This window comes from Moschus berezovskii, chromosome 24 (assembly GCF_049115385.1).
Source record: "Moschus berezovskii isolate FMDL1 chromosome 24, NW_MosBer_1.0, whole genome shotgun sequence".
Classification (NCBI taxonomy): domain Eukaryota; kingdom Metazoa; phylum Chordata; class Mammalia; order Artiodactyla; family Moschidae; genus Moschus; species Moschus berezovskii.
In genome coordinates, this window is record NC_142483.1 from 51,872,027 (window position 1) to 51,895,116 (window position 23,090).

General features: G+C 39.9%; 1 protein-coding gene across 12 annotated transcripts in view; it reads right to left on the reverse strand.

Annotated features, from left to right (window-relative positions):
* The window catches only part of ARPP21 (cAMP regulated phosphoprotein 21), a 173,458-nt gene that overhangs the window by 73,305 nt on the left and 77,063 nt on the right, over positions 1–23,090 (reverse strand). For 5 of the 12 annotated variants that reach the window (XM_055414689.2, XM_055414680.2, XM_055414683.2 and 2 more), the window contains exons 10-14: positions 20,020–20,128; positions 18,088–18,189; positions 11,824–11,861; positions 9,934–9,993; positions 5,590–5,822 (exon numbers count right to left, since the gene is read on the reverse strand). In XM_055414689.2, the coding sequence (XP_055270664.2) occupies positions 5,590–5,822; positions 9,934–9,993; positions 11,824–11,861; positions 18,088–18,189; positions 20,020–20,128 (542 nt within the window). The remainder of the gene's footprint in view (positions 1–5,589; positions 5,823–9,933; positions 9,994–11,823; positions 11,862–18,087; positions 18,190–20,019; positions 20,129–23,090) is intronic. The other 7 variants (XM_055414687.2, XM_055414688.2, XM_055414686.2 and 4 more) reach the window with 7 other exon arrangements.

The window sequence follows — 23,090 nt, forward strand, 5'->3', positions numbered from 1 at the left end:
TCAATAGGAACAATGACGAGACAAGGTAAATACAGGGCCCACAGGTTAAAAGAAAGAGAAGAAGGAAAAGTAAATTCGGCTTAAACTCTCAACACTTGCAAAGATGGAACCAGCGAGATTCTTTGAAGGGATGGCTCGGCCATGACGGGGCAGCCTGGCTGGTGTCTAACCAGCTTTGAACAGTTTCTGAACATCGGTCATCTAGAATCAGGTAAAGCAATATTCTACAGATAGCCAGAATTAATGGCAGTTTTTGATTAAAAATGGATGTTACCAATGGTGATAAAAGGCACAGGAGTAGAAGTGATCACAGTTTTATAAAAAATTAATATTTGAGAACTTTACTACTTTGGGCACTGGGTGTGGTTTGTGTTTTCTTTTTTCAGGGACTTAGTGATAGCAACAGCAAATATTTAAGCAGTATGTCAGTGTGGCCAAGCACCACACTGATAATTCTGTATGAATCATCTAATCTACTTTGCACAGCAACATTGCTTTGCAGATGAGAGCTGATCCTCAGAGATGCTAGGTAAATTTCCCAAGTGCAGTGGAGAAGTCTGAGTTCAAACAAGGCAACACAATTCCAGGGACCACGCTTGAAGCCTACAGGTCATGTGTTTACACTAGGGTCATTCTAGCAAGAACCGCTGGGACCAGGACCCTCACCAGGCTTGAGTCAAGTTCTAGGAGGTACTGCCCAGAAATTCAACACTGCTCACGATGGGTTGCTCAGAAGTCGGAAGCTGGACCCGGAGGGGCAGCTGGTGGGAGGTGAGGAGAGAAGATAGCAGGGTGACAGCCGTAGGTGAACACTCAAGAGGAAGACACGAAAAGGGAAAGATGGAAAGAGACTGGGGAAGAGATAACAAGGCAGACAAAATGGAAATCCAGGGGAGGGTGGGGGCAGACTCCCTTGGAGGAGGGAGTGCGTCATTCATTCCCCAGGGAGGGAGTTTTGGCTCTAGTTCTGCCAGAATTCCTTGTATTTTCCTCCGGAAGTGACTTCTTTGTTTTAGATCTCAATGTCTTCTTTTGTAAAATACAAGTCACCAGACTAAAGGATGAGTAGAGATGAGGATGATGCCCTTGAAGTTCCCCTCAGTTTAACACTTTAGATAGATTTCTTCCTGATTGTCTTCCTCCCTTTTCATAGAGCATCTCTGTTCCCTTAAGATGCAAATATTCTGCCAGCTTCTTGCCAGTCTTACAAGCAAGAAAGGTCTTTCATAATGATGTGGGAGCCATACCTTTGAAGTGTAATCCTCAAGAAAAAACGGTGCCTTTCTCTGCTCTTCTCTGCACCAATCAGTAAACACAAGGGCTCTAATTGAATTGACCCATCACCTATGTAAGCTCCTCTAGCATCTTTCTCCAGCACTTACAGACCATCCTGTCTTTGTTTCTGCGGGGCTGAGTTTAGTTTCTCTCTCCTACTCCAAGAGTCTTGACCTCACGGGATTAGTTATGGGTAAAGTCTTTCTTGCCTGTTTAACTCATCAGGGACAATTTTTCTTTTACAGGGACCCTGAATGGGAAAAAGAATTTCTTCCTCTTGAATCCAGGAAAATGTCTCCAGAACCAGGGATCAGAGTTCAGTGGAACTCTGAACTAAAACTTCTGAAATAATGAGGGAAAAAATATCCAGGATGCATTAGCAGAGTGATGAACATTAACACAAAGAAAAGGAAGTGATGGAAAGATGACGTGTCTTGCATTGGCTCCAGAGATATCCCTGGGCACAGACCAGCAAGATTACAACAGCAAGGATACCCTTGCAACCAGAAAATAATATGCCAGGTCATGTCAATTTTGTGAAAACCAAGCAGAAGGCAGTCTTACTTTTCCAGAGCAGCTATTTCTCAAGCTTGGTTTGTAGACAAGCCATCTGTGCTTGAACAAACTTCTCCTGTGATCTTGATGCAGCTAAAGTCAAGAGGCCCTGCTCTGACATCAAGAGGGAAAGACGGCAGTCAAACAACATGGTGTGGCCAGTGCGGAAAGGAACCGAGGTCACCCACTTATTTCTCAACCCCACATCCACAGCAGCACTATCTACAGTAGCCAAGACATGGATGCAGCCTAAACGGCCATCAGCGGATGAACTGATAAACATCATGTGGTACATTTACAATGGAATATTACTCAGCTACAAAAAAGAAGGAAATAAAGTCATTTTGCAATGACATGGATGGACCTAGAGACGATCATACTAAGTGAAATAAGCCAGAAAGGCAAATATCCTCTGATGTCACTTATATGTGGATTCTAAAAAAAATGATACAGATGAACTTATTTATAGAACAGAAACAGACTTACAGACTTTGAAAACAAACTTACGGCCCCCAAAGGGGGAAAAGGGGTCAGTGATAAGTGAGGAGGCTGGGATTAACAGATGCACACTACTATATAGACAACCAACGAAGACCTACTGTATAGCACAGGGAATGCCACTCAACACTCCGTAACAATCTATATGGGAAAAGAGTCTGAAAAAGAAAGGATATGTGCGTATGTGTAATTAAACCACTTTAATTAAACACCTGAAACTAACACAACATTTTAAGTAAACTATACCCCACTATAAAATACAAATCCCTCCAGACAACCAACCAAAAAAATAAAACCACACAACATGGTGTGGCCAGCATGGAAAGAGACAGATGACATGGTATTCTTAACTCTCAACCCCACTGCCACTACCAAGAAAGAATGGGGCTGCAGCCATTCAGGTCCTCTTCCCAACGAGGATGTGCTGAGATCATCTGTCTCCACAGACTTTCGTGTGGGCCCCTGGTAACTGACCATGGCTATGCTCAGGGCAGAGGGTACAAGAGGGGAAATGCGGCCCAGATCTCAAGAGGATGTGCTTGCAAATTTTGACTTCAGTAACATGCTTTTCCCAAAATGTAGGAAAATGTGTTTCCCATCTGGAAAGCATCTCATTATTATCTATTTGAAGCTAGAACGTATGTAATTAGAGGAGGAACAGGAGAACTTAAATGTCTCCAGACTGAGTTTCGAAAAGGTCAAAAGAGCTTGCCATTCCACCGTGAACAATAAAGTTAAAAAAAAAAAAAAAAACTGGAAACCTGGTACGATTCTGAAGCTCCATGACAGCAAAACTGACAGCTTTGCTTCATAAAACCATCTTGGGAGATTGTAAGCTTGTTTTGACATCCTATCTTGATCTCCTGTAATTTTTTTTTTCTTGCCGTTCCTATACCTTGACAGGCTTTCAAATGGAGATGCTTAGATGAAAAGAAAAAAAAAATGTCTGAAGCACTTACAGCTTCTAATCATTCTTCAAAGAACATGGCATTTTAGCATTCTTGAAGTGTTTTAAATGTTTCCAAAGAGCTCTGCTTTGGAGATGACTGGTGGTTGGTGTGTGGAGAAGAACGATTAATTTGAAAATCTTAAGTGCTCTTTGGGTGTGCTGGAATTTTTAAGTGCACCATTTAAGGTACTTGGTTTCTGCGTTTGAAGGAGATTTAAAACTATTTAACCTTTCTTAGTTTACAAGAGCTCAAGTACACCACGGTAGATTTTCCTGACTCCAGTTGCTGCAGTAGTGGGGTATAAGAGCAATTAATTATAGGAAGAAACCAAGAAGTCACCAAATGGTGAATAAAAATGCCAAAAGGCAGTGCAGGCCCACCTGACTCTTTCCAAGAAGCAGGGTGTGTGTGTGTGTGTGTGTGTATAAAGTAGTGGCTGAGACTAAATGCTATTAATTTCCTGCCTATATAGGAAAACACCAGATAATTTCTTAGGAAGCACTTGTCAACAACATAATTATGTTAAGCCATTAGCATAATGAGCCGAGATTTCACAAAGTCTCTGAGCAGTTGTGAGAAGCTTGGTTGGGAATGTATTCACAGTGGAGAATAGCGAGTCTTTTTTAACCTCTGGTGGTGTGGTCCATTCACCACTCCCCTGGGGTCCTGGCCTCCCACTCTCCACACCCAGGCTAGGAATCCAGGAGCCGTGTACCCTGACCTCCAGACGCATCCCTGGACCACAACTCTCAACTCTCAACCCGAGCTGGGAGTCAGGGCCTCCAAACTTCCAAGGCAAAATCAAAACCAAAGGAAAACAATTCCATGCTAACACCGCAAACTTAAAGTTCATGGAGGGCTACTGAATGGTCACTCAGTCAGCTTCCGGGGATTTTCTCAAGTATTTTGATTGTGGCTATTTGAAAATAATTTGAAAATGATGGTGAGGGGTACTTGTGAGACAGAAGAGCTAGAAATGGCAGGCCATGAGGGATATCTTGTAGACTGCTATGAATCCCATGGTGTTATGTGTCCATCAGCGTTGTTTCAGGTTAATGGTTCTCCTAGATTTCTCATCATTGTTCATGTCTCAAAGACTGTTCATGCAAACCTGAACCAACTATGTCAGAAGATCACTATTCACTTGTAAAAAAAAAAATAGGAAAACGTTAAAGAGACACGTGTATCTATCTACTTGGAAATGAAAACTTTCTGAGGATCTTTTTCCTTAACTGCAAAACATTAAAAAGAAATAATAAAACTAAGCAAGAATTAGTGTTTATTGAAGGCTTATATCTTGCTAGCATGACTGGAATTTCTTTGTGTATATTAATTCTTAGTCTTTGCAATAACTTGCAATATAGGTACTATGATTAGACCTATTTCTCAAATGAGGAAACAAATCAAATTCAGTAACTTACCCCGGATCATACTAAGTAAAGTGTGAAGTGTTAGTTGCTTAGTCATGTCTGACTCTTTGCAGCCCCATGGACTGTAGCCCACCAGGCTCTCTGTCCATGGGATTTCCCATGCAAGAATCCTGGAGCAGGTTGCCATTTCCTCCTCCAGGGGATTTTTCCAATCCAGGAATGAAAATCTGGGACAGATTCTTTACTGCCTGAGCCATATACTAAGAGTTTACCAGTACAAAAACTGAAACAATTAATATTATAATTATCTGACAATGTAGTTTTAAAGAATAAATCATAATATTAAATGTAAAAAATAGCTAACCTTGGTTAAATACTTGGCTTGTGCAGGTTCCTCAGTAACTGATTTTATATAATGATCAAATTTAAAATTACATTAGTTCACCGAGCGGAGTGAGAATAACATTCTTTTATCACTTACATTTTATAGATAAGAAAACTGAAGATAAGAACTGGGTTCAATCATGAACCCCAGGCACATGATTTGTGAGAACAATATGGTTATTTCAGTGGCAACTCCTGCTTTTTGGCTATCCCAGTGATTAATAACATTCACCTCATCATCATGGGCTCCTCTGGTGGCTCAGACAATAAAGAATCCACCTGCAAAGTGGGAGACCTGGGTTCGATCCCTGGGTTGGGAAGATCCCCTAGAGGAGGGCATGGCAACCCACTCTAGTACTCTTGCCTGGAGAATCCCCATGGACAGAGGAGCCTGGAGGGCTATAGTCCATGGGATCACAAAGAGTTGGACATGATTGAGTGACTAAGCACAGCACAGCACATCATCTTTAGTTCGGGGAACTCAGAGAGTGCGCTGACCACACAGCTGCGACGGAAGCCGGAAACTATTGCGGCACATAAACCCATTCAGTACTAACTACCTGCTTTGGACAGCTTCCCGGTACTTCTGCTACTGGACGTGCTGTCAGCCCTGCTCAGCACCGTGATGCCCCCGAAACTCGCCGTCTTGGTCATGGCCGGCTTGAGATTGCGGTTGGAGCTGTCGGAGTCTGTGCTGCTCCAGGCCCGCTGGTGGTCAGACCACTTGAGTTCATTCTCGGAGCTGCTCTGCCTGCTTCCAGAAGTTCTCCCTGAGCCATCGCGGTTGCCCCTGGAGCGTGGCCACCGGAAAGATGCATGGGACAACGTTAGATTCTGTGAGCAGAATGGACACCGACCGGGGCCTTTCTTGTAAGAATCACCTAGGCAAGACCCTTCTTGTCAACCCTTCCCAGGGCACCGGCTGCCTCACAAGGGACACTGCGCACAGCCCACTGATGTACACACAGGGAACACATCACACAGAATGCTCATGTTACACACAGAAAAACCAAACTGAGAAATGTCACACAATCCCTCTGCCAGTGAAGGGCAAACAAGAACAATAAGTTATAAAATATAATTGGTAACTTCTCTCATGCAGAGGAGAGAGGGGGGTACATTCTCTGGACCCAAATCAATAGTGAATCAATGTTTGAGAGCAGTTATGATGCTGAATGAACCTGAAAGCAACTCCCAATGAAAAAGAGCTCTGTCTTTCTTCTTAGCATTAAGTAATTGGACCATAGGAAAATGGAACACACAGTTCCAAAGAAGCCATTTACTGATTTAGTTTCTAACTTCATGAGAGATATAGATCTAAATTATTAAGGCTCTGGCAGATGGCACAGAAATCACAGGAATTCCTCTATTAACCTATGGTGAGAATTCTGCCCGGTGAGTTTAACCTTCAAGGGCAGAGGAAAGAGCGCTTTATCCCTTTTACATAGAAAAACGTGTGATAATAACAACAACAGTGCAAACACTACACTGACATGAGACTTTCCAAAGAGATCAATGGAAATAACAAAATAGCTCCATAGGTGAAATGACACATTGTTCAAAATTCAAATAGAAAAAGACTGAATTTACTGGAAGAGATCCAATAGCCAGAAGTCAATTTTGAAGACTTGAGAGCCTTTCTAAGAAGTGTGCAAAACTGCATGTATTTTTACAGAGGAAATTGATGAAATTTGCATTTTCATTGGTTTCCAATTGCTTAAAGAATAACTTGGTTACTGTTTTCAAAGCCTTTTCTGCACTTGGAAATTATGGATCATCAAAATATTCTAAGATTCTCATGGACTATAAATAAGTAAAGAGGACAAAAATCATGGGCAATACATATAACCCCTAATTTCATCTCACTGTGATGTGACATAAATCTTGATCCAAACCACTAAGATGTGAACAGTAGCTTTATTAATATTCTTCTAAAGACAATCATGGACTGTTGAGATGCTAAAAGTACTCAGATCTGACTGAAATGCACCCACCACATTGTACAGAAGGCATACAGAAAATTTCAGATTTTGCCTTAACTCTTTCTTTCATTTTGTGAAAACTTAAGAAGGTCAGTGACTCCAAGAGATAATAAAAATGAAACAGCTGGTTTGTCATGAGGATTTTGCACAGTGAAGGGAGGAAATGCGACAGAAAACTCACAAAACAAAAAGCACTCAGAGCCCTGCTCTCTTCTCTAAATGCTCTCTTACAAACATCCTCTCTGTGTTCAGTGCCTCAGGGATGGGCTAGTTTTAGAAACAAGGACTGTTTAAGACTATTGTATGAGCAGGAAGTATCAGACACTCACCAAGGGCCAGGTGACTTTAGTTCCTAAACACCTATGAAATTCAAGCAGCCCAGAGGAGACTGAGTAGAGAAAATCTGGTTATTTCCCTTTCAATCTCTAAATTCAGCTTCAGTCTTTGCTTGACAAAGCCCAACTAAAGTATTATTTAGCAACAGTGAATGTACCAGGGATGTGACAATAATCTCACTTGTTACTAATATGGAATATTTATTATAGGAAGAGATTTGGGGTGGTCCTTAGCATACAGGATGTATCAGAAAGCAACTCTCCATACGGGGATGATCATCACTAATTCTCCTTCAATTATCCTCTCCACATCAATTCTTTACCTCCATGAGAGGAATTCAGACTTCCTCTAAATGCCAGTGTGGCTGAGCCTTTCTTTGCCAAGGAGGTGTCGGCAACCATTCCTCAGTGCATTTTGGCAAGTTTCGAAAAAACTGGGTAGCTCTTCTAAGACTCATTTCATCCCCTGGCCAATAAGGCAACCTAAGATTTCCTTAACTTCTACCTTCACTTCAATGGCTCAAATCCTCAACCCAAGTCAAGATCTGTACATTCATTTTGAAAACGGAATTTAACTTTTTGCTTTAGAGAGTTAGCATTTATTAGATTTAAAATGACGCATTTAATTTACGGTCTCTAGATATTGATACCCAGAAATCATTAAAAACTGCTCTGTCCATCATTCACTTTAATACTGGCAGGGTAAGGTCCAGAGTTGAACTGCATATCTACTTGGGTGTGGGATCATAGGTATTATATCACAAGTGTCTTCCCATCACTCCTAAGCCCAGTCCTGATTCCCTTCTAACTGGGAATCAGGAAGATGATGATAATGCGTTATCTGGTCATTAAGAGGCACTGGCCCTCTTGTACATAACTATATAGAATTTGACCCCAGACTAGTCAGAGAGCAGGTACTCTAAGTTCCGCTTCTGTGTTGAGTAATGTAACTGATAATTTTTGTTTTCCTTCATGTCTGAACATGGCATTTTAAAAAAAAAAAAACAAAATTAGGAGTGATGTAGACTTTGAATTACTTTTATCAGTGTGTAGATTGCTTTGTACTGAGTCACATTCCTGAGTTTCTGTGCTTGGTAATTTTGATGGGTTACAGTATCTATATTTGCAATGGCTGACCTTAGTAGAAGGTAGTTCTGTCTACAGACCCAGATTTGGGGCTATCTTTGAGACTCCATGTACTGTCCATGGAATTCTCCAGGCCACAATACTGGAGTGAGTAGCCTTTCTCTTCTCCAGGGGATCTTCCCAACCCAGGGATTGAACCCAGGTCTCCAGCATTGCAGGAGGATTCTTTACCAGCTGAGCCACAAGGGAAACCCCAAAACTAAATGCCTCTAGGGGTCAAGAATTTTATCTCTACTGGTCTCAACAAACCAAGCCATGGTGTGTGACTGCATGAGCACTGGTAAATCACAGTATTTTCCTGGGCTTTCAAGGGGAAAAAAATTCAAGGTTATTTTCTTAATCTTCAAGTATGAAAATAAACTGTCTAATGATACAAGAGGAAGGTGTTAGAAATGTTGTTCAACCTAGAAAAGTAAAAGCTTAAAAAAAAATAGATCCTGTTTTTTGTTTCTGCCAGAGTGTAAAGAGAAGAAATGAACTTTTCTGATGTTGGGGCCATAAGCTCAGATTTACAGCAAAAAGATATGTTCAAAGCCCAGAATCCATTTACTTTTTTTTTTTTTTGGTATTTTCTTCCTTCTAAGTCATCAATAACTTTTATTGTTTGGCTTGTTTTGCCTTTCCAACAATAGAGATGAATCCTAATAGTCATAAAAACACTAGCATATTAAATATATGTGTGAGGTATTAAATATACACACACACATATATTATTTATATATATATAGCACAGTATATTCACTGCCCTACAATGGATGCTAGAGATACATTTAATAAACTAATGAGAGAATGGCTATAGACCCTTTAGTTTCCTGGCACTCTCTAGCCTTGTATAAAACTTTATATATATATATATATGTTTATATAATTATATATATATTATATATGAAACTATATATATGTACTTATTATAAATACACACATTCCCCATGATTTTATGTAATTCATTATAATTGGAGACAATCCCATATCTTTCTTTAGAAATAAAATCTGTGCTTGAAAAAGTGTTGTTTGAAATATGATGGATAGTATTGGCTAAAAATCAACTACTCAAATAGAGTTATCATGGATTTGTGTTCTAGTATTGGGAACATATACACAATTGCAACCTGCCAGAGAAATATTAATTTAGTGTAATTTAGCAAAGTTGCTTTGGGAACGTGAAGTTGGTATACTCCCAAAGTCAGCCCTGGAGAAAAACCCAGAGAATCAGAGGAAGAACCCTAAAAGACTATAGACCAAGCTGTGGTTTGCCAGTCCTGTGTCTTATAGGCCCCAATAAAGCTTCAATGCTAGCTTGGTAACAAGCTTTACAAAGAAATAACCAAACATATTTCCTTTCATGAACAGAGATAGTTTACACTAATACACTTATAGTTAACATTGATTCCGGCACATAATCTGAAAACACAGTTTTAAAAAAGGAAACCATACCAACCGAAAGAGCTGTCTTTTCTTATAGGTCTCACTGCATATGTTACTGTCTTCCAAGAGCCTACTGGAAATGAAAAACATGATTTTTATGATATGAAATCTAAGGGTACTAAATGCCCTAGGTCAGATGGATGTGAACCCACGACAGCACACCTGTCTTGCAGATCAGCCCCATGTGCTACGGTTTATTTGCCTGCAGCTGAATTTTGCCCTCATAAATGAATGGCAGCCTGATTTGTCCGTATCCTGGGATTAAGGCACTGATACTAGACAAGCGAGAAAGAAGGGAAGAAAAGGCAGAGGGAATGGGAGAGGAGAGGAGAACCAAAGACACTGACAGATACAAGAGATATTTGAGTAACTGATGCATCGGTTGTGATTTTTCTCTTTGGATAATACTAAAATTATTCTTTATTTTTGGGACGTAGTGAAATACAACCTTTCAAAGGCAGGTACCCAAGAAATATATTTATTTTTGTAAAGAATATACTCAGATTTTTGCTTCTGGGGACTGTCAAGACTTCTTAACACTTTCAATGAGTATTAGTGACCAATTATATGAATATACTTCAATTTGAATATCAGGGACACAAGTGCACTAGCAGTCTTTTTATACAAAACACAAATAAATGACTACGATTAGGGAGTAAGCAGGGAAAATGGCCAGAAGACTAGGGAACGAGCGTCCTACTAAACGGAATTCTAAATGCTCATTTCATCTTTTGGGTAAGGACAGAGAATTTTGGCCTCATAATCATACCTAAGATGTTAAAACTCAGGGATTCTTAATTTACTGTAAATACAGAATATTTGTTGAAATTTGTACAGATTTTTGAGGATGCTTTTAGATGTCTTGTAAAGACTTGCTCACTACTCTCATCCCTTTTTCTACAAGAGGTTGTTCAATTGAGGGTAGTGACTTGAAGATTTCTAACTGCTAATATGAATGATGGCATTTTTTAAACCAATCCTCTCTAATGTTCAAGTTTTCTAAGTACTGGAATTGAATCAAAGAGCCTCCGTTTTAATCAATTTTATAGGGATGCCTATTGAGCCAACACCTGAAATGAAATTAACCACCCCTTTTTAAATGGCACCATATTTCCAATCCAAATTGCCCACTGTGATGTATTTTAATGTGATCAGTACAGCTGATGTGGAATTCCTTAATTCCCCTTGAAAATATGCAATTAAATCAATGGAGCATTTTAATATCTGTATCAGTTTAGACCAATTTTTAAAAGGTACATGCTAAATTTGAAAACCTCTGCTCTTATACACAAGACTTTGTATAAATGTTTTAACCCATTCATGTCATAACCATCCCTTCCCCTACTAACACCAACCAGGTACACTCTACAAACTAGATCGGTTTAGATAAGTCTTCCAAGTTAGATCTTTTATGAAAACCAGCAGATTACTTAGAATGAGAAACAGAAAACAATATTATTCAAATTATTATCTGTGTAGCTGCATACAATGAATGGTCACACAAAGTGGCCAATGATACCATATACACAAGTGAGTTAAGCAGCCTGTTCAATAAGCCAATGAAACTGCAAGTTCCTGTCTCAACAGCTACACTTTTTAACGCCTGGGGAAGGTAACAGAATTATATCTTTGTTAGGACCAGAAGTTGAGACTTTAAATAAGGAAACTGTTTGAAAGCTATGTTTGGAAATAACCGACAGAACGTTTGTCCCAAATTAAATAGCTTCTGGATATGCTAAATAACATATATGTGAGCATATATATGTGTCACGCATAGATATATGTATTTATTTATACATATATCCAAGCACACACTTATATATGGCATATATATATGAATAAACAAGACACACATGACAGACTCTGTTCCTTTAAAGAGATGAAAAAGCAGATTTCATTTTACCTGTTTTCCACAAAGAGGCTTTCCTGGGAGCAAACTGACTGGAAAACAAACAAACAAAAACAGGCATTGGATCAGATGTTCAGGATACGCTGAGGGAGCCCAGATCCTGGCCTGACTTTCAAACTATTTTTTCCTCCAAGAGGAAAAAAATTAAGAAAACTGTGCAGCATTTTTAGAAAAAAAAAAAAAGAAGAAAAACAAAAAGGTTAGAGTTAGAAGTGTCAACTTTCCCATCATGGTGTCTCCAGGTTTCAAAGAGATTTAGCCCAGTCAACATCAAGTTCGGAAGAAGAGAGGTATTGTGAATGAAACTGCGGCAGACGCCTGTGAGCTGCAGGCCCTGAGCTAGTGGGTTCCTCCGGGGCGGCCGAGACCCAGCCGCCACCTTGGACCAGAGGACCAGTGTGGATGAAGGCAGAGCGTGCAGACTTGGCGCGATCCGCCTGAGGATGGGAGCGCTGTAAAACCACAATCCTGCAACTAGGACCTGGCCCCGATGAACTCTCAGAGCGTGAACACTTGACCTGCGAGACTCTCAAAACTGAAATGTCCTCAACCAATGCCGGTGGGGAGTCAGCAGAGGAGGGAGGGAGGGAGGGGCTCAGAAAACAAGTGAGAACAAAACAAAGCTAATCAGGAAAGAATGTCAGACCCATCTAATACATCTTAGTTTTTCATACAAAAAAACCCAGTCACTTTCCTTTTAGCTTCGGTTCTCTAGCATTCATGTCTCTTCTATCTTGAGTTTAATTCACAATGTAAGGAAGATAAAATTCTGTTATCATTAGGTGCTGGGGAAAGGCGGATCAAATTAAATTTTAATAAGCAAGAAGAGAAGTCTTAACAAGATATGGTACAGCAGTCGTAAAAAACAGCTGTGCTTAGGAACTAACATAAAACCATTTTCAAAGCACTAAGATATTAACCACAAACACAGCTAACAAATGTGTGGATGTTCTAAATGATGAGTAAATTCCCTTCCTAAAGGGATCAAACAGACTGAACATGCTCATTTTTAGAGAAAATAACATAAAAATAAAGATACAATAATGACCTTTCAATATAGAATTTTTGAATTAAAAATGCTATTAATGTAACCACCTCTCACAGAGGCTGGCAGGATGTTGGTTTCTTGCTACATTTTACCAGAGAGATCATTTCCTTCCATAAACTGAAGGGTTAGACTTGGGCATAATGTCCTTTTCTCAGTGGTCTGAGTATTTTAATGAGGGCATCTCTAGAATCACTTCTGTTTTAACCCCTATGTATTTAACATGCATCCTGAAGATGAAGTGTGCAAAAAGTTTTTTTAACAAAAGGCAACCACAGCCAATTAAGCAACAGGATTTTCAGAAAAATACTTTTTAAAGTAATTTGATATTTAGTTTTATAAAGGGAAACAAATACAGATGATGTGCCCCTGACATTATTCCTAGGAGGATCTCTTTAAAGAAAGCTAACTATCCCATTGTTTTCACTTCCTTTAGTTGGGTTTCCCAACCGGTTTGAGTTAAGTCTAAGCCAAGTCTTGTTGTATGAACAAAGTGAGACTATGCCAGATATCCACGATGAATTTAATACTTTGCTACGTCTCAGCTCTTGAGATTGGAAAGAGGTCAATTACATTTAGAATGTTCTGGCTGATTCTAAATAACTAAGACTTGACTTCGTCTTTGAAGGAGCTATCAAAGACATGCTGACCTCTTCGGACTTGTTCATCTAACAGCATTTGGTAAGGGAAGCAGCCCAAACTCTTTGAACTAAAGACTAAGGCACATGCAAATTAAAGATGATGCTCTCTAATAACCCATCTCTAGAGCATCTTCCTGATTTTTGTGGAAAGGTCCTAAAAAAAATCATCTCATCATCGATCCACCACACTTTTCATAAAGACAAAGACAATTATGGGTTATGATTCAGTAATTGATGAAAATGTATGTGCGTGCATGTGCACGCATGTGTGTGTATTAAAAGAAGCATTAATAACTTACAAATTTTAATAGCAGAGAAAGATAAAATTATCACAGTAATTAAGCCCAGCATTCAGAGCTGTGAGGTATACATATTCTCAGATATATACATAAAGGGGTTTTTTTAAAAGGAGAAAAATGTTTTTGCCTGATGGGTTATAGAATTCTCTTCCACAGGCTACTCCCAAGCCAGGTGGTACCTCATGTCCTCGTCATCAGCTCCCCATGAAGAAAACCAAAGATGAAATCTCCCCCGAATCCCTATTTACACATAAATATCCTTCAGAAATTACCCCTAGGCAAAACAGGTCCTTCTCAAATATATTGCTTCAGCTACTTAACCTTCCTAAAGGAAGCAACACTGCATAGGATTAATCATAAAATAAGTTGACATGCTTGCCAAAAGGAAAGAAGAGTTATATTTCAAATATTTCTGACTTCAAAAGTACATTTATTTATTATTTGAGAACTAAATTGTTGTGTGCTCTGAATTAAACATTTCAGTTCTCAAATAACAGATGAACTGGTCTTATTTCAAGATACCCAAGTTCTCAAACTATATCTGAAAAGCCTTATCTAGATAATCCCCAAGTAAATCTGTATATTTTGATTGCACACCTATGTACAAAAGCATACACGCACACACATACACGCATCCCTTAGCCATCAAGATCCATTTGTAAAATATTCAAGAACACTTCTAATTGGAAAAGAAATTTGGATTTTGCTAAAGTATAAACATCAGGAAGTGTTTTTCTATAAATGCCTATTGTAACTTCAAGTAGAAAAAATAATTCTACTTAAGTACATAGACATTTGAACCTGTTTGAACTACTCTATAACTTAATAACTGGCAAAGGAAGCTGGTTTTATTACCTCTGTTTTTAAATTGCTGTTTTTAAATTAGGAGGATGCTAAATTAAAGACCAGCTTGAAAAAAAGTATACGTCTATAACTTAATTTCCTTATGCTGGATTCCTTGCGTTTGTTTTATAAATGAGTTAATACACTTATTATCTTGTGTACCTTAATGATTTGGGTAGTAACGGTCATTTGGGAATCTGGAATTATACAGATAAAGGCTCCCTAATGGGTCCTGTCTTTATCTTACCATATGTATTTGAGAAAGTTCATATTGCTGTTGTGCCCTTGAGTTTGTGTTTAACAGAGAATATAGTAATATCCTATTAATACACAGTGGCCCCCAGGGACCCTTGCCTTGTGTGGTACCACCCACGTGCAGCAGAGCTGGTCTGTGTGTCTAAAAGAATACAGCAGAAGGGAATATATGTCACTTCCAAGATCAGCTTCCATTTGGGACCCTTTTTCTTCCCCTCTCAGATCACTTGCTCCAGGGAAAGCTAGTTGCCATGTTTGAGGACACCTGGCAGTCTACAGAGAGCTCCACATCACTATGTAAGAACTGAGATCTCTACCTTACAGCCAGCAAAGAACTGAGGGCTGGAGATCTGCGAGTGATTCTTGGAGTAGAAGACCACTGCACCAAATCTGCAGATGACTACAGCCCAAACTGACAGCCTGAGTGGAGCCTCATGAAAGACCATGAAACAGAATCACTCAGCTAAGCCACTCCCACATTCCTGAACCCTGCAAACTGTGAGATGAGAAGCTTTCTGTTTTCTTTTTTCAAGCTGCCACATGTAGGGGCAACCAGTAGTAGTATGACTGCATTGTGTTTACAAGAGCTATCAGACAAGGGAGAAAGACATTTGGCATTTTATTTCCCACTAGGACAGTGGCTCATGGTCGTTCAAGTGTCATGAAAACTTAAGAATAATATGACAAACACTAGAGAGCTTATCTTAGGAAAATGTACATATGCTCACGAACGTAATATTTTCCAGGTGATATCAAGGATTTTTGGTCACCTCTGAAGCCCTTCATGAGCACACTCTGGGCTGTTCTTGTGCTCAGTCGCTCAGTTGTGTCTGACTCTGCAACTCCATGGCTCGTAGCCCGCCAGGCTCCTCTGTCCATGGGATGTTCCAGGCAAGAATACTGCAGTGGGTTGCAAGGCCCTTCTCCAGGGGATTTTCCCAACCCAGGGATCCAACCAATGTCTCCGGCATCTCCTACATTTGTAGACAGATTCTTTACCACTGAGCCACCTGGGAAGCTCTCTGAGTACAGAAAGCCAATTAAAAAAACCTATTGCCCTAGGATATCAAGTGAAAATCAGCACCAGAAACATGCCAGTCTCCCACCTGAATTAGTAAAACCAGAAGTGGAGGCCACTAGAGAGTCTATCAAAGGTATTTACACCTCCTCTCCTGAAAGGAGAAGCAGCTACAGCATTGCAGAGAAGGCTGAAGAAATATTTCATGGAATGAAAGGGCTACGACAATAGCTTTGCATTTAGGCTGTCTCACATTTAGGTCTGCTTTTTACTTGTTAAAAAAAATAATAAGAATACAGCACGTGGCCACAGAGGCTTTAAACAGGAACCCTTGCCTCCAATCTTCAGCCTGGAACCCAGGTTCCTTACTCTTAAATCTCCTAAACAGGGCGGTGAGGAAATGCACTGTGGACTAGGAGTCAGGCTGACCCCCTCTCTCCCTTCGATGACCTCCTGTGGGCATGAAAATACAAAAATGAAGGCTAGCAGGGCAAGTGTCACCCCCATCACAGGCACGCATCAGTGATGCTGGTTGCTGTCGATTGGCTCTTGAGTGTCTGGCAACGTGACAAAGAAGAAAAGCATAATGTTGTTTGTACATTATGTGGGTGACTACTCTTTGCTTTACAATGTAACAACTCATTCATAAACTATATGGCTTGCCAGAATTATACTAAGAGGAAGAATGTGTGTTTGTGTGTGTTGTGTGTGTGTGTATAAGAGATAGAGAAAAAAAGAGAATAGAGAATAAACTGTCTTTCAGAAAAATTTCTCATCTTGAAGGTCATCAGACAGGAATACTATCTCTAGTCCAAGATAGGTTTACTTCAGTATTTTGACTAGAATAGAGCCTCTCATTACTGCATTCTTGTATCCAGCAAACACAAGGAAAGGTCTACCACGTGTCAGGCTGTCCTTTGCACCATCAAGAATTCTGACCATAATTAAAGGATTTTCTAGAATCTTCTAGAATTGTCCCTGGACATCATTCAATAATGGCTACCTCATCTCCTCTCACACTCTCCTAATTTGCAAGCTTTGGACCAGGCTATTCAATTCAAAATTGTATTTTAATGTATCTAAGAAAGGCAGACAGGTTCTAGAGCAGATGACAGAAATCCACATGCATGAGAAAGAATTGCAGAGTGTCACTCCCTCTGTAGTTCATATTAAAGGATTCAGCACAAGGTGGAAGGTCAGGGAGGCTAACTTGGGCTTAAAACCTCTGGGGATAGCGGGCCCCTTCCATGTTAAGCATGGATGCCTAGGTGTCTAGATGGCTTTTTAAGGAACAAATCATGAGAACAAATCACATAGGAGGTCAGAGGCCCATCTGACTTAGTAAAGACAGAGGTGTTGGCCACAGAGAATCTACACAAAGGTGCTCATGGCTATACCTTTGCAGAGGGAAACACCCACAGCATTTTTCAGAGGCTGCCAAATGCATTCATAGAAGGGAAAGCCTAAGGCAACAGCTTGTCCTTCCCATTCTGTTGCATCTAAATTCAGCTTTTTTTCACTTTTTCATTTGTATGGAATTTAATCACATTTAATTTTGGCCACAGTGAGCAAAAGAATAAAAAAAATAATCCCAGCCACATTTTCTTTGTTGGGATATGAACAAAAGAAATTGTTTTCTGATCATTCCCTTGAAAATGGGTCATGGAACAAATTTTATCTGAAAATGGGGTGGGGGAGGGGATGAGTATCTTTATTTACCTTTGATATAATAAAGTGTCCATACTTGATAAGAATGCAGAAAATTCTGTGTGTGTATGCTCAATTGACTCTTCTCTTGTTTTGGAATTCTTTCTTCTGCACAATGTTGGTCTTAAGAAGAAAACCACGTGATATCTGTTGACTAATATAAATATGAAGAGATCTCTGCAAAGCTGGCAACCTCTCTCTGTATTCAGGGTCTATTTTATTGATCCCAAATAGTACCTCAATATTTGGGAACACACACAAACCTCTGGCTCCTTTTCCATCACTTCCCTGAACCAGGTCCTCTTCCAGAAGCACCTCTGGTCCGCTGCCCTTCGGCAGTTCCCTGCCTCCAGCTTCCCTCATTCCTATCAGCTTCTTGTCTGGGGCACGAGGCTGCCTTACTGCTGACTGAGGGACCGCACTCAAGAGGCAATGAAAACAACTACTCACATCATGTGCAAATATTCTCTCCCTCACTCTCTGATACTCCTCTTCTCTCTCTTCAATTGATTTACTTCGTCTGTCATCTCTAAATGGATGCATTCTGTTTTGCTGAACAGAAAAGAGAAATCAGGAGGGTTACCCAAGGTGAGCCGTTGGAAATCTGCAGTCAAGAAAAACTGTCAGCTGAGAATAATAAATGTTCACTTAAATAAATGGGGCTTGACAAGTCTTACTCCCTCTGGTCCCCGAGGAAGTCGTGGTGGGTGATGTGTGTGGGGTGTGTGCCATGTGATGGCAGGGGTGCTCCTACTCCTGGCTGTTTCCTCGTTGGATGCAAATAGCTTGGTGTTTCTGGAAGGTAAGCTCTGAATGTGCCTCAGGTATTCAGCCCGTTTGCTATGTGATGGGTTCTGTCTCCTTAGCAAAGATGTGACGCCCCAGGAGGAGGCGGAATGGTGGTGAGAAAAGAGGAAGTGGCAAGTCTAAGGTGGCCACGAGAATAAATGGCTTTGAAGACTTGTGGTCAGAGAAACAGAGCAAGAAGGGGCAGAAAGGAAGATGTGGATGCCATTTCTCTGCATTGTAATTTGTGTTTTTATTCACTCACTGACTTATTCTGTGAATGGCAGCTGGGATAAAAGGAGGAACTGAATTCAAAAAGCCTGGCTGTGGATTATGGTCAATATCAAGAAAACTAACAATTCAAAGAACCCAGCATGAGGACTGCTCTTCTTCCGCCTTCTGTTTGAGTCACGTCCTGTGTTTCTATTGCTTCTGCATCTTAGCCCTGCCATTCCTCTCCCAAACGCCCTGCACTAACCACATCCATCCATCCATTCAACAAACATCCACTAAGTACATGACACGGGCACATGTGTCAAAGTCAACTCAAGCCATGGTGTGGTTCAGGGGTGGTGGTAGTGGGAGGAAATGAGATACAAATGATGGACAGTTTTTTGTTGTTGCTTTTTTTAGTGTCAGAGATGCATATACTGGCTCACGGTGACTCACTGTGGGTAATTAAAATAATAACTTGAGTGTGATGCAGATTGTCTTACCTTTCAGCATTCTAAAGCAGAGTCATTTTCATAAAAGCTCTATTTTCACTGTCAGAGACAGGAAGCGTACTTGTAATGGCGTTTGTCTGACTGCCTATGGTTCTCCTTATCACTGAAAATGTGTTTTCTTTTGCCATTTACTTAGTTTTCTTCTTCATCACCCTGGAACCCACCCCCTCCACCCGGAGAAGTCTCTCTAGCCTTGTCGAGTTCCCATGAATAAAGCTATTCTAGAACAATGTAATGTTTTGTCACAAGCGGAAAAACAGGGAAGGAGGAAGTTCTGCTACAGTTCGTGCAAAACAAGCAAACAACTGACATGGCAGTTAAAACACAGGAAGGGGTGGGGGGCTACAACATAAACTCGATTCTTTGTGGCCAAGACTTATTTTGGGAGAGTTTGCAAAATCCACCTGGCCTCACCATAACAAGGTTTGTTGTTTACAGCTACATCAGTTGATCAGCGGTCCGTATTGACAATCCAGCGCAATGTGTGCACAACGGAAGGATAAAGCTGTAAGGAGGGGAACGACTGCCAGAGTTACACAGACACCTGGAAATGCAACTGACAAAGCTCTTCCCATCAGCTCAGAGCCTGCGGCACCCCGACCCCCCACGGCATGCAGCAGAGCCTGCGCCAAGCACCACCCATGCAGCCCCACACAGAGCCAGCACTGAAGCAACCATGACGCGGTCTTTGGCTACCCACCGAATGCCAAAGGGGGCGGTTGGGGTGGGGGACAGGAGGTTGGGAGGGTTCTTTTCAGAGGCAAGGGGAGATTTGGGAGGGGGAGCAGGGACAACAGAAGAACGACAAGAACATCAGGCAGCCCACCTTCCAAAACAACAACGTCAGCCACTCTCAAACTTGAGAACCAACCTGAGTGTCTTCTTTATCAATACTAGAGTTATCTCGCTTCAAGATAAACCGCTTCTGGGATTCTTCACCTTTTTCATCTTTTAAATGTTCACAAAACCTTTGCTCTGGTCTGCCAGCAAAGTAAAACATATCAATAAAAAAAGTTTTTTCCCCTGTTGAAAGTTATTTCTTAGTGTATTTTTTCCCCCACAGTGGCATTCAAGAAAAAGTTTATACATGGTTTGGATACTAGAATTGCTGGCAATATACAGGGAGGTAATACTATGTCACTTCACATGTGTTGTTAGGATACCTTTGCTTTGTTTGGAGTTCAGTCTTGTTTGCTGCATGCTGTTCACCGTGGTGGAAGTTAAAACAAAATTTCAAAGGCCTGAAAATATATACTGTGTATTTTCTATAGTTATTTTGACCTCTGTCATTCCTGAATTTCATTAAGTCCCCACCCTTATTCTCTATATATGTTTAGAATTTGGGATTACTACATTAACACTAGGGGAATACTTCCTATTATATTTTCCCTTTCGAGAGCCTTCTGAATATGCAGTGAGAGAGGGCTGTCTATGAATTATTTCCATCTTTCTTTAATGACACATGCTCTGGAATCTGGCTCCAGCAGACTGACATCCTCAACCATGTCTTGTAAATCAGTTCAGTAAATGGGGGAAACTGGAGATGTTTAGCTTAAACAACTTAATGCCTGATTAGCATGGGGAAAATGTTCCAAGCAGTTACATGGTATTGATTAGTCAATCGATTTTTTAAAGATCCTCTTAATCATCTTGTATTATTACAGGAAAGGGCTCCACTACCCTGTTCATTTCCCACCAGCGTCCCTGCACACCAGGGAACTTGGTGAATGGCTTGTGCTTTGGTTAATCACAGAGGAAGTGCTAAAATGTCCATTTCTAGTATAGAAGCAGTTGTAATTGATGGGTGTCTCTCAGGTCTGATGTATTACTTCTGAAGCCAGGTGGGTTTTCTGTGTCCCCCTGGGTTCAGTATGCATTCAGTCATCAGGAAGCCAAATCACTGCATCTGTTGTTTAATATGAATGGCCAGTAATTAAGAGAATCTCATTGTTTCCTTATAGCTCCAAAATAAGCAAACAACACTTTAAAAACAAAGGAGCAGTTTAAGTGTATAACACAAATCTTATTGAGAAATATTGTCTCCTTAAGCACTCATACATCAATTATTATAATACTGGGGAGCAGACAAAACCAGAAAACTGAAATAATACCACTTATAGCTTCTGGAATCAGATGTAATTTCTGCATTCTTTCATTCAGTCTTTGCAATAAAACTTTAATGTAGGAGTAACATTTTTTTTTTTTTTGGCCTCTTTTACAGATAAGGAAACTATCCCTCAAGTGACTGTTAACTCCAGTTTATATATTCTCCCACTAAGCCACAGGCATCAAACAGCCTGCTTACTTCCTTACAGAGAAGTGAACAGTCTCTCTCTGCTTACATTGTACTCAGTCAGCTGGAGGGCCTCACACCTCAGGATAAAGCACAGAAAACCTGCTTCATATCATCTTCAATATTACTGTAAATGTTATCCACCAGAATTGACATGGAATAAAATATAGCAATCTGGATGTGCGGATATGACATTTTAAGATCAGAGCACTAAGGAGACAGAGTAAATTTGCACTTTATAATGAAGAGATCGTTGACAGTAAAGAAATTAAAAATATTTTGGTGGAGGCCAGTCACAGGACCCTTCAATCACTTATAACACTATAAAGTCTGACAATATTATAATAGCATGATTAACTACAGGTCACTGTAAATGAGAACAATTCTCCAGGAAATTTTTTTAAAGTTCCTGACATTTTTAACCACTCAGATATTGTTATATACATATTTTTATGTAAGAAGGGAAATTAAGATGTTAACTTGAACACAAATGCTAACAATAGCAATGTTAATTAATCCTCTCCTAATAGCCCTGAGCTCTGAACATCTGATAAACTCTAGTCAATGAAATGATTGGAAAATGGCTAAACATATAGATTTATTTCTTGTATTTGTTGCTAATCATCTGTAAATGTTCATTTAGAAATGAAATGGCACCCATGAACATAAGGTGAATTTGCTTTAGACTAAATTCTTCTTTTGGAGAAGGAAATGGCAACCCACTCCAGTATTCTTGCCTGGAGAATCCCATGGACAGAAGAGCCCAGTGGGCTAAAGTCCAGAGGGTCGCAAAGAGTCGGACATGACTGAAGTGACTGAGCAAGCATGCAAAGTCCTCTTTAAGGAGAAAAATATTTAGAGAGAGATTTCAGCGTACTAACCAGAGATGGAATGCAAGTTCCATGTGGGTAGGGATCTTGTTTTTTTAAACAGTGTATCCTTGGTGCCTAAAACCATGCCTGGCATTGGGAGGCCTTTGGTTGGGTGAATAAATGACTCAGTGTATGAATGAATGAAAATTTAGCACAGCTGTATATAAGTCACAGTAACTCAGGGACAGACCAAAGAATCACTAAGATATGTGGGCATAAATTCATAAATGTTTAAATTGTAAACCAGAACAGGATAGAGTTGGGTTAGTAGGAACATAAATTCAAATTCAGAACATTAGGAACATCTTTAAAAATCAGATTTATGTTTGACTACAAGCTGACCAAAACTAATGGTGTCATTAAAGAAAAGGTTTTCACACTGGAGGAAAAGAGGTGGAAATGGGAATTTTAACTTCTTTGGTTTGGGAACTTCTCAGTTTAAAGTGTCATTACAGTTATACAAGAGCTATTTAACCATTATTTTTGAAACTTCATTTGCATTTCTTCATAGTGCTGGTTTATTTTTATTTCATAGCAGGACATATTCAGGAAAAACACATCCATCACTTAAGCAGGGGTAGTCAAAGGAGCTTGCCTGAATCAATAATGTAAATATTATTGATAGCAATGATATTTGTTACTCTGATATAAATCATGCAAAGGGCATCATCTACAACTGTTATCAAAAAAATTAGTATTGAAACATTAGAAATTAACAGTACAAATAACTAATCATTTCTTGACTTACCAAAAGTGTTTTGAAAGATTATAAAGTAA